Raw genomic sequence first — 12,728 nt, forward strand, 5'->3', positions numbered from 1 at the left:
GGGGGGGGGGGGGGGGCCCCCCCCCCCCCCCCCCCTCCAATATAAGGTCCGGGCTTGCCCCCCCTCGGCCGCCAAAAAATGAGGTCCCCTGCCCAGGCCTGACCCTTTTGGCAGAGGCATTAGCCCTGGGCAAGGGGCGATCCTGCGATTGGAGGGTGATGGGTGTCACCCCTGGGGGCTCCCCCTATTTGAGAGGGGCCAGGCTGGGCTGAGGGACCCTCCCCCCCCCCCCCCCCCACCCAGTGCACGAATTTCGTGCACCGGGCCCCTAGTATTAGGATAATTGGTTAAACATTTAGGGGAAAATGTTAGCTCAATCTCCCCTTAAATTATGTGGATTAAAGATTTAAATGTAAAATACAAAACCACAAATATTAGATATAATTTTAAATTTTGTATCTAAGAAAAATACCTCAGAAAGTCAAAGTATAGAAAAATTGGGGGGAGGGGGTGACAAAGACCAAAGTGCTTAGAATCAGTATGAAAGATTAGTTTCTCTATAGAAAAATAAGCTTAGAATGAAAGGGACAACTCATAAAAAACAAAAACAAATGACTGACAAATACGAAAAGAAGGTAATCTCATGAATAATAAAAAACGCAATTCCGCCCTGGATGGGTGGCTCAGCCAGTTGGGTGCTGTACCGTGCACTGAAAGGTTGGTTGTGCAGGAGGCAGCCAATCAATATTTTGCTCTCACGTTGATGTTTCTCTCTCTTCCCCTCCTTTCCTCTCTCTCTAAAAATCAATAAAAAAAATATTTTTAAAAATGCAATTCACTCTATTTTATCAATCAGAATGACAGAAAACAAATTAGACAAGTGGTATGAAGGTGTTACGTACTGACAAAAGCCACACAGGGTGTGGCTTGAAGAAATTACTTGAGTAAATCCAAAATGTAAGACTATGCAGCTGCACAAAATTATGTATCTACTGATACAGAAACAGATTCAGACACTAAGAGAAAAAACAGGTTATCTAGCAGCACATAAATGACATTCTCCCCATCATTAAACACAAAAAAACCTTTGAAAATGTATTTATCAAAATGTTAAAATAGTATTTCCAGGTGTTCGATGATGGTTTTCATTTTTCCTTTAGTTTTTCTGCATTTTATGTCTTTCTTCCATTTTCAGTGCCTAATGTCAGCTTGTTTTAATATTTTATTTTTTACAGAGAGGAAGGGAGAGGGATAGAGAGTTAGAAACATCGATGAGAGAGAAACATTGATCAGCTGCCTCCTGCACACCCCCTACTGGGGATGTGCCCGCAACACAGGTACATGCCCTTGACTGGAATCGAATCTGGGGCCCTTCAGTCCGCAGGCCGACGCTCTATCCACTGAGCCAAACCGGCTTGGGCATCAGCTTGCTTTATAATCTGCAAGCTACTCACCGAGTAAGGCTGTGCTTTCCCCTGCGTCTTCTTTAAGATGCCTGCTGCACTGCGGCCCGGGGTCCCTGGTGGAGGGCGACGGGGAGGGGCTCCCGACACTTCTGTCTTCGTGGCGAACAGTAACACTCACACTTGCAGCCGCAGCCACAGCACCTCCCGGGGCTGCCTCAGCAGCGGGCTCCTCCTGGGCATCCTCAAGCTCTCCCTTGAGAGTTAGAACAAAAGGAAATGTCTTTTCTAAGTCAAACGATCAAAGCTTATTTATCATCTTTTGTTCATAATTCACACATTTATCGTATTTTGTTCATAAATGTTTACTTATACACAGAATATAGCAAAAAGCACACGATATCTACTTTATTTAGCATCATCAGTGAATTACTTCTCAAAAAGCAGCTTCCCAAGATCTGGCCATTTTTACCCTAACCACCATTTCCCCTGATACAAGCAACGCCACCTTTTTGACTATTTGTGGACAAGGAAGTGAAGCTTTGTTACACACACCTTCCTGCCTTCTGGAACAGAGGGTGGGACCGGCCACTCCCGGCCTGGCCCGCTCCCGCCACGTCCCTACCTGCAGTTGTTCACAGAGCACTGGACAGGGCCTACACTGGACAGGGTTCACTTAAAAACATCAGCTGTCCATTTGCCTCCAACTCTCCCTCCTCCCATCTGAAGACAATAAAATAAGGAAAATGAGGGCCAGGACTCTAGAATGGTTATTACGCGGAGTCTCACACTTGGGGGCCATCCAGAAACCTTGTCTGACTGACGCCGGAGCCCAAGCTGAGCTGTGACTGGAAGAACGGCGGGGTAGGTGGCTCTGACGTGAGGGTGGTGGCGGGTTTGTGTGAGCCTTGGCTGAGACGGCCACCTGTGCTGAGTGACAACCCTGCGCTCCCTGCCCCCACTCCGCCTGGGCTCTCAGGGCCCAGGACCTGCTGGCCTGCAGCTCCAGCCGTGTTCTCGAACCCACCTCCCGAGCACTGCGGGGCACACGGCTGCTCTCAGTAGTGAAAACCTCAGAATGTGACTCAGACCTCACGCCAAACCCTGCTGACTGCCTTACTGTCCAGACCCGCTCAGCCCATCCTTATCATTTTTCCAGGCATTTCTCTGAATACCTGCAAAACCCTACTACCTGCCAGTCTCAAACCCGTCATGTTCACGGCCTGCAATACACTCATCGGCCCAACAAGCCCTTTAACACCCAGCCAGGTGCCCCTCAGAGAAACTGCTCCCCGTCCCTCCCCCTGCACTTGGCAGTGGTCCCCCTCTCCCGGTGCTCCTGGACCTCTTTGTCCTGCTGGGTCTGGGTAATGCCCTCGCCCCACCAGCCCACACAGAGTGGAAGGGCTGTGTCTTATCCATCCCTGTCCCCCCAGGGCCCAGGTCAGGTCCAGCCCCTAACCCGCACCCCTCTGATAAACGCTTGCCGAATCAATGAGAACAGTGGTGCCAGCTGCTGACCCAAAGACCACCGTGACCTGCGTGAGGGACAGTGGCTGCTCCCTGTGCGGACATTTCCTTGGAAACAACTAGCTACACGAGTTATAGTTGCTACATGAGAGCGTGTCGTGACTACCCAACACTAGATGGGCAATGACCTGAAGGAAATGGTGTACTTGTCAAAAGATTTAAAAAGTTAAAGGCAAGACAAGTTAACAACAGGCTTGATTTAAAGTTACTACGGGCTTCAGTTCTTCAAAAAGAAAGGAAGCTTCCCGGGGATACAGTCTAGCTTTCTGACATTAACATTCTAAGAAAGCAACCCAGCCTTATGCAACATGAAGAATCTTGACTTTTAATATATGAATTATATTTCCAAAACCAAAACGCATGAGGATTAAAGTCTCAATACTAATTGTCAGTGAAACCCCTTTTCTACCAATTTTTAGAAATGCAAAGCGGGTCAAAAATCACTGACTCATGAAGCAAGTTCCTTGAAATGAGCTTCAGAGTGCATCTGAGGAAGGGACGGGAAGGGGGCCACTCTGCCGGACTCCACGTGTCCCTGCTGTCCCAGGCAGCACAGCCTCTCGCCAGAGCAGAGAGGGGACGAGCAAGTTCACTAGGAGAGCAGGGCACGACACGCTAAACAGAGGCATCATCATTTAAACTATGAATAAATGAATGTTAGAAATTCTAGAGAACAAATTTTCCAAATTTCCAAGCAAAGGAGATTTAATTCCCTGAAAGCTGTCCTTGATGCTGACCCTTCTGTGCACCATGCTGAGGGCCTTCCAGAGCTTGCACTTGAGAAATGTAACTCATAGGAAATCATGCTGGCTATGCAGGTAGTGGTCTCTCAACCATCTTCGGCAGATAAGTGAAGCTACAAGATGAGAGAACACGTTAAGCAGGCCTGCAGCCTTAAGGGCCATTATGGTGTTAAGTAGCATAAAATGATTATTTAAAACAAAACACCTCTCTGTAGTTTCTAACCGTACAATGAATGCTACGAGAAACTCTAAAAATTCTTGTTCTCTCTGACGGATGGATATGACGATATGAATAAATTCTAGCCAATACTGTGCTAATGGAAGTAGCATGTGACTTCCTAGAAGCCCCGTTTGCTGAGAATGCACTCCTCCTTCTCTCTCGCCGTAGTGTGAATGCAAGTGCTGCGGGGTGACCATCAGCCGTGTTCGCAGTCTCAGATAACACTCCACTGAGGAAGCAGCAACGTAACAGAAACCTGGGTAAGTAACTGACACGGGTTCTCCACACCAAACAGACTGCCTGCCTCTACGCTTCTTTACACGCGGCAGAGCAGCGTCCTGCTCACGTAAACACTGCTGTGTGTGTCCGTGAGCGGCGTCTTTTTATGCAGCTGGACTAGGATCACCCCATCAGCAATGCGAGTTCCTCCTAAAATTCTATGTGCTCAATGGAGAGGCTGTCTCTGTCAGGAGTATCTTGTTTGTTTATTTTGCATTTTGGAAGTTAAAATATCTTTTTATCTTATGAAATTACTTTAAATAATAGGCATTAGGTTTTTGTTTATGTTACTTGAAAAATAAAAAGTTGGCAAAAAAAACCCAACTCTAAAAATATGTTTAGCAAGAAGAAAAAAAATATATTTTATATTTATATTACTTCTTTCAAAGATCTTTATTTCAAAACTAATGACTGTCAAATCAAGAATATTTGGAAACATTCATTTGATTATATAAAGACTCTAAAAACAATAAAAAACAGGACAAGCTAGAAAAACCTGTTTTCTTCCCTCTATTTGCCCCCTTTTGGGTAGGACAGTAGTTGAGAGCTTGGGCCCTGGAATGGAGGAAACTTGCTTCTGAAAGCGGACTCCCCGTTAACTAGCTGTGTCCTTGGTGAGCTATTGAGCATCTCCTAAATTTGAGTTTCTAATGAGCAAAACAGAGATCCTGCAGTACTTACTCCGAGGCCGCGAGGCCCCTGACCAGTGCACATGCATCCGCCGCAGCTGGTACCTGACCTGCCCGACACAGCTGGTACCTCACCACGCCCGACGCCTGCTTTCTGAGGAAGGTCCCATGACCCTCTAAGGACCAGGCTGAGGGGGACAACTCAATGCAGGGCACACTCCCTGGCGGGATCTGACTCTGACCCGGACTCAGGGCGCGGGCTTTGGCTTCACCTGCAGGATGTGCACCTGAAGCCATAGGACGTCTGAGGCTCCTTCCACTGCCAACCTTTCATGATCCTTGTTTGTATGAGATTGGCCAGCACACAGACTCTGCACTGCATTATCCCAAAATACACCGCTTTAAGCAATCCCGAACTCTCTGAGGAAACAGCGTATTCTTCTACAGTCACAAATTTAGGTCATTCCCTTTTTTCTGGAGTATCTTAAGAATTCATTTTTAATGAAGAGGAAAATTTCTTCAGAGAAGGAGTATGTAGTCCGTCCCTCTGGCCTCTGGTCAGTAATGACACCACATCCCTCAGGAAGCACGGGGCAAAGATTGAATAGAAACAAAAGGCAACAAACCCAGTATCCCAGGGCTTTGATGACATCGAGCTTACACATTGGACACGTGTGGTGATCCAAAAGCCAGGGGTCAATGCACGTTCTATGAAAAATATGCCTAAAAAAGTAAGTTGTGTTAATGTTTTACAAGCAACGTTTACATCTTATCAAGGAAACAACACATTCTAACAACTTATCTTCTCATTACAATTAAATAACATCCCATCCAGCCAGCATGGCTCAGTGGTTGAGTGTCAACCTACGAACCAGGAGGTCAAGGTTCAATTCCCGGTCAGGGCACATGCTTGGGTTCTGGGCTCGATCCCCAGTAAGGGGCGTGCAGGATGTAGCCGATCCATGATTCTCTCTCATCATTGATGTTTCTCCCTCCCTCTCCCTTCTCCTCTCTGAGATCAATACAAAAATATTTTTAAAAAATGCAATCAACACTCTAGTCTATTCACTAAATTCTTACCTAGTCTATTTTCCATGTTAAACAGAATCTTACAGAGAAATTCCCCTTTTAGCTATAAAAAATATCATAGTTTACTTTCACATTATGCTGGGTTGTATTTTTGTGTTTCTGAAGCGCTTTGGAAACAAACGTGGCGTAAGTAAACCAACAGTAAACTAACACCAGATTGACAGCATCTTCTGTCTGCCTATAAAACGACTCACACGGAAATACAGCAAAGTATTAACAAATCATCTTTGGGTTGCAGGCTTAAAAAACATTTTCTGTAACAAACACATCACTTTCAAAATAAAAATAAATCGCATGCGCATGTTTTTCTTTTACTGATTTGTCTTAGTTGGCTCTTAGGTGCTGAAGGTGAGGCGTTAAGAGTAGTGCTGGATCACACAGGCTGGGCTCGAATATAAGTGCCGTGACCTGACGCTGTGCCTCTGCACCTGTTCCGAACCTCGGCACCGCACCAAGGCTCTTCGGGGAGCACACAAATGTGCCTGCAGCAGTGCTGGGCACAGAGACAGGAACTGTGCACCCCGCACAGCCTGCTGGTGCGGTTACAAACAACTGCACTTACACATCATCTAGTCCAGTCTCTCTTTTGACCTTTCCTCCTTCAATTTGAAACTGACTCACCCAAAGGAATTATTTTTACAAAAACTTAAAAGAAACACATTGGCCACATGGGAAAATTCATTAAATAAGGCACCAGAGAAAATGGAGGAAAAAGTCAAAACCCCTAAGAATCTCAGAAAGAGACCAGGAAATGTGTGCACGCCACATGTTTGCTTGTGGGGGGTCAGGTAAAAACTCCAGCTCCGCTGTCAGGGTATATCTGCTGCTACACAAACAGGAAATCAGCCTTAGCTTGCTTCTCTGTGAAGACCTGTCCTAAACCAGCCGAGAGTTAAAATACTTTTCTATTTTAATAACTTTCTAGCCCTAGCCAGTGTGGTTCAGTGGGTAGAGCCCCCGCCTGCGGACTGAAGGGTCCCGTGTCTGATTCCGATCGAGGACACATCTCTCCCGTAGGGGGTGTGCAGGAGGCAGCCAATCAATGACTCTGTCTCATCATTGATGTTTCTCTCTCTCTCCCCCTCTCCCTTTCTCTCTGAAATCAATATATTTAAAAATATATTTAAAAATTATTTTAAATTTTCTAGAGGACATGGGCAACATATAATACTGTCTCCAATTCATTAAGTACCCATTGCACCAATCCCCTATAAATGCCTATAGATTTAAGTTATACATCTTTATTCAGGAAACTTTTATTTTGTTATTCTGGTATTTATTCATTTCCTCTACAATTATTGAGAACTTAATCTACTATAAAATACTTGTATATATATTAAAATACTTTGCAAACATAAAGCAAATGTAATTATGTACAGGGTGGGGCAAAAGTATGATGGGTTACAGTTGTTCGTCATGGGAAATGCTTCAATAATTAATAAATAATAACAAGAATAAGCTCTGTTTCTTGTACTCACTACTTTGGCCCCACCTGTATGAACTCCTGACTTGCTTCTAATAGCTGTGAAGTATAATTAAAACTGGTCACACTTAAACATATAAATTTTGCACACCTTTCTGCTAACAAAGCAATTTTTTAAAATAGGTATCAAATATCCCATTATTAAAAAGGAAACATAACTTCCTGTTGCTAAAAAAAATCCAGCCCCTAATGTACCTGGAGTAAGGGGGGATATTTACCTATGCAACCCCCAAAGAACCCAAGCCCAGGGTGCAGGCAACAGCAGGGCACTGCCCTCCCCTCCTCCTGCCACCCCATCCCAGCACTGGGCCAGGGCCTCGCCTGTCAGGCTGCAGCTCCCTCTCCTTACACAGCAACCCCTGAAAGAGCCAATCCATTACAAAGACACAGCAGGGTCTCCCAGGTCTCCCCCTGACTCCTGAGCAAGCATTTTAACGCTACAGAATACAGGGAACCATCTTTTCTAGAGGAGGCGGCGGTCACGAGGCATCACAACAGCTAGGTGTTCACATCTAGAGACATGAGACTCCTGTGGGACCCGGAAGCCACGAGTCATTTAAGCCATGAATCAGGAAGTAAAAGAACATACTTGCATGGCAGGATTCTGATAACATCCTTCACCTTAAAATTCTCAATGCACACGGCACAATTCTCAGCATCAACGTCGATTCCCTGTGAAAAGAGGAGGACTTACTAACCGGGCACAGCAGCACGTCCTGGGACAGCGCACTGCACCCTGGGTAATGTGATGAATTCCAGTTCAGTGTTACTTGGGTGCAGCCTGAAACTAAACATATCATTTCTACTTGGTATTTACTTTTACCACTATCAAGAGCATATTTAAAGAATTTGGCTGAAAAGATAAAGTCACTGTCTATCTAATCAGACACGAATAGCGTTTATATGCTAGGCTAGTGTTCATGGTTTTCATTTTTTAAAGTGTTCATGTTTTAAGGGCTTTAGAAATGCAAATATCTGCTCTACTATGATAAAATTAATTATCATAGGGACAGCTATAGAGAAAGAATATCCAGCAGGCTGCTTGTTTTCTGGAATCACTAGAAAGACAAAAGAGAGCATGTTCATGAGAGTTCGCTGAAGCACAGCCACAACCTGCGAAAGAGGAAAGGCAAATGGCTGCCTCTGGAAAGGCCTCACCAGCGAGGAAAGAATTACAAACTGCAATGTCACCATTTTCTCACCTATCACAGTAACAAAGGTAAAAAGAAACAAAAATTGCAGGGGAGAAGCTGTCGAATGACAACATTCCCACTTCTGAGAATCCACGGGTCAGCCTTCCACCCAGACACATTCCCGGGTCCCTCGGGTCCACCCACCCGCCTCATCCCATCAACCAAAGCAGGTGGGGCCGGATGACCCTCTGACCCAGAAAGACCAAGGAGATGCTTATTCCCCAGCTTTTGGAACGAGGATGCAGGAATCACCAATCAGTCAGGTAGCTCCGACTTTGGCAAGTTAATTGTATGGAATTCGGTTAGACCGTAATTATTTTAAAATATGTTTCGCCATGTGTATCACTTGTTAACAAATAAGCAATAAAAACTGATTTTATATGTAGATATAGTTATCAAAGACTGTATTAAAATGAACTTTATAGCAACACTTAAAATTGTATGTTACAACTAAAGTAAATATCACCTACTATTTATCATATGCCATGCAAGAGTAAAGTCCCTAATGATTTAAAAACTTATACATTACTGTGAATGAGTCCGCAAGAAAAGTTAGAAAACAGACACTAGCCTCCGGAACTGGACAAGATGTAGATTTAAGAAGACCCAGGCTAGGTAGCTCAGTTGGTTAGAGTGTTGTCCCAATAGGCCAAGTTGTGGGTTCAATCCCCAGTCAGGGGTCAGGCACATACAAGAAGCAACCAATGAATGAATAAATAAGTGGAACAACAAACTAGTGTCCCCCCCCCCCCCCCCCGCCTAAAATATACATATATATATATTAGAGGCCTGGTGCACGAAATTCGTGCAGGGGGGTGGGGGATTGCCCTCAGCCCGGCCTGCACCCTCTCCAATCTGGGACCCCTCGGGGGATGTCCGACTGCCAGTTTAGGCCTGATCCCTGCACAGACATCCCTCTCGCATTCCCAGACCACTGGCTCCTAACCACTCACCTGCCTCTCTGCCTCGCCCCCAATGGCCCTCCCTTGCAGGCCTGGTCGCCCCCAACTGCCCGCCCCTGCCAGCCTGATCTCACCCACCAACTGCTCTCCCCTGCCAGCCTGATCTCACCCACCAACTGCTCTCCCCTGCCAGCCTGATCTTGCTCCCAACTTCCCTCCCCTGCAGGCCTGATCACCCCCAACTGCCCGCCCCTGTGGCCTGATCTTACCCCTAACCCCCTGCCAGCCTGATACTGCCCCTAACTGCTCTCCCCTGCCAGCCTGATCTCGCCCCTAACTGCCTCTGCCTTGGCCCCCACTACCATGGCTTTGTCCAGAAGGAAGTCAGACGTCTGTAAGATGGCTGGTTGATCCAGTCTAGTTAGCACATTACCCTTTTATTGGTATAGATAGATTATATAGGCTAGGATTGCTTAAATGGGGGGGGGGGCAGGAGCCTTTTTCAGCAGGAGGAGGTGCTCTTGGCAGACACAAATATATAACCCCTATATCTGGACTGATAGCCAGCCATATGCACAATACTGACAAACCAGTTATTAAAAAATTGAACCGCTTTCTTACACCTTACACCAAACAGCTGTTGCCCTTAAAACCCCTCCTCAGCCCCCACCTTAGGTTCTGCCTTTGCAGTTCACCCAGATTAGGTTCTGATTGGTCGGTTTTCATGCCAGTCAGCATCAAAAGCTCCTCCTCCTAGGCAGCCATTGGCTCCTCTGGGAAATCCAGAACGGCCCGCTGACAGCTGTCTCTCTCTCTAGGCCTATCTCAGGGCCTGATCTGCAGCCTCTGGGGCAGCTTCGGATCAGACCCTGCCTCTCTCTCCAGGCTGGAGGCGTAATGACCTTGCCGTACCTGCCTCGCTGCACCCACCTGCCCACCAGCCGCCAGCCTTGCTGTGATAGGAGCCTGTGGGCCATGGGGGAGGGACTGAGGTGCTCCATGCACTTCCTGGTGACCGTTTGTTTGGTCGTTTTGGTTGTTACGAACACTGGCTTTTTATATATTAGATACTAGAGGCCCGGTGCATGAATTCGTGCACCGGTAGGGTCCCTAGGTCTGGCTGGCGATCAGGGCCTTCCTTCCCCCAGCTGCCAGCCAGGGCCTTCCTTTGTTCTGTGCTGGCCCCTGGTGGTTAGCGCATGTCATAGGGAGCAGTCAAACTCCCGAAGGGGATAATTTGCATATTAGCCTTTTATTATATAGAATGTGTGTATGTGTGTATATATTTAAACAACATTTTTGCATACAAGTTTAAAACATAAAATTGTCAAAAAATTCATCATGGGCCACTTATGAATCTTCTTTTCTAAACCACTATTTTGACAACTTTCAAAAACCAGTCCATGGAAGTATATTTTCCAAAATGTTCTGCATAGAAACAGGATACTATCAATTTACTTATGTGCTCGAAGACTCAACTCAGTAAAATATACATATAAATCTGTCTTCTCACTTAAGGGTGAGAATTCCCACCACGGAGAGTGGAAGACCTAGTGCGAGAGGCACGCGAGACCTTGTGCCTGTCAGGTCACGGGCTATGACAAGGGTGCAGCTGTCACAGGCCTTCACCACTGGAGACTTTCTCTCCAAGGACCTTGCTTTATAAATAGGAGGCCAACCTTAACCTTTAAGATGGGAAATGTTTTTTTAACTTTTTCTGTTCAGTACATCTGTAAGAAACCTTGCACAAACTATTAAGACTCAACTGCTACTACAATGTGAAGGCTTTAGGGAAGGAATGGCAGTGAACAATACAATTCCAGGAATCCTATATAATAAAAGCCTAATATGCTAAGTGTCCAGTCATCCATTCAACCAATCAAAGCATAATATGCTAATGATATGCTAAGGCCACTCAACCACTCGCTATGACGTAAACTGACCACCAGGGGGGCAGACAGTCGACCGGTCGACCAGTCACTATGGCATGCACTGATGCAGAAGCTGCCCCCTGGTGGTCAGTGCGCTCACATAGGGGGAGCGCCGCTCAGCAGAGCCAAGCTCACGGCTGGCGAGTACAGCAGCGATGGCAAGAGCCTCTCCCACATCCGTGGCAGTGCTAAGGATGTCCGATTGACAGCTTAGGCCCACTCCCACCTAAGCCGTCAGTCGGACATCTTCCGAGGGCTCCCAGACTGTGAGAGGGTGCAGGCTGGACTGAGGGACCCCCTCTAAGTGCATGAATTTTGTGCACCGGGCCTCTAGAATCTTAATATGAAAGATATCACATAAACCACTATTATCAGATTCCAAAGTTTTCAGACCAAAGGTCTATAATTTAATGTGTTATTTCTGTTTTCTTTAAGTAGGTCCAAGGAAGAAATAAATACAAGTATAGTTTGTTTGTTTTTTAAGGAGAGACTAGAGCAGCCGTGGGCAAACTATGGCCCGCGGGCCAGATCCGGCCCGTTTGAAATGAATAAAACTAAAAAAAAAAAAAAAAAAAAAAAAGATCGTACCCTTTTATGTAATGATGTCTACTTTGAATTTATATTAGTTCACACAAACACTCCATCCATGCTTTTGTTCCAGCCCTCCAGTCCAGTTTAAGAACCCATTGTGGCCCTCGAGTCAAAAAGTTTGCCCACCCCTGGACTAGAGGGTGAAATAGATTAAGTCTCAACTTAGTGAGATAAAACGAAGATCAAAACTGAACAAACCTACAGCTGTCAACACAGTTATCAACATTTCATGGCACAAAAAAATGGACTATTAAAAGAATGAACACTGCTATGTTAGCAAATGTTTTCCTTTTAAGGAATCTACCCTCCAAAATTTGAGGTTCTTGATCCAGGATCTGTCCTATTCTAAAAATGGTTCAACTCTGGTATGATTTTTGTCCTGGGTTGGCCATGTAAAAATGTTTCTTTTGTAAAAGAGTACTTTTAAAAACATCTTTTCTCCCCTCCTTCACATATCCAAGGAATTTGAGAGAATAAACAGTCTCAGATTCAAAAAAGATGAATTTAAATTTCCAAGGGTCTGTGGTAGAGACTTCAGCTTCTTTATCTTCTTTAGCGTCACCTAAGTCTGACCACCAGGTAGAGGCTTTACGATGATGGACATACTAGCACTGTCCAGGGTAGTAGCTACCAGCCACTGTGGCTAATTGGAGCATTGGAATGTAGCTAGTGTGGTGAAAGAACTGAATTTTAGGTTTAATTTAATTCATTTAAATTCAAGTAGCTGTATATGGCTAGTGGCTACTGTAGGTCTGAAAAGCTCATCACATATGCAACCGAATTATTTCTGACAAC

General features: G+C 45.5%; 1 protein-coding gene across 1 annotated transcript in view; it reads right to left on the reverse strand.

Moving 5' to 3' along the window:
- The window catches only part of RNF149 (ring finger protein 149), a 36,642-nt gene that overhangs the window by 8,326 nt on the left and 15,588 nt on the right, over positions 1-12,728 (reverse strand). The window contains exons 4-6 of the mRNA XM_023743981.1: positions 7,906-7,988; positions 5,371-5,467; positions 1,395-1,599 (exon numbers count right to left, since the gene is read on the reverse strand). Of these exons, the coding sequence (XP_023599749.1) occupies positions 1,395-1,599; positions 5,371-5,467; positions 7,906-7,988 (385 nt within the window). The remainder of the gene's footprint in view (positions 1-1,394; positions 1,600-5,370; positions 5,468-7,905; positions 7,989-12,728) is intronic.

Source organism: Myotis lucifugus, unplaced genomic scaffold, assembly GCF_000147115.1.
Source record: "Myotis lucifugus unplaced genomic scaffold, Myoluc2.0 scaffold_422, whole genome shotgun sequence".
In the NCBI taxonomy this organism is placed as follows: Eukaryota; Metazoa; Chordata; class Mammalia; order Chiroptera; family Vespertilionidae; genus Myotis; species Myotis lucifugus.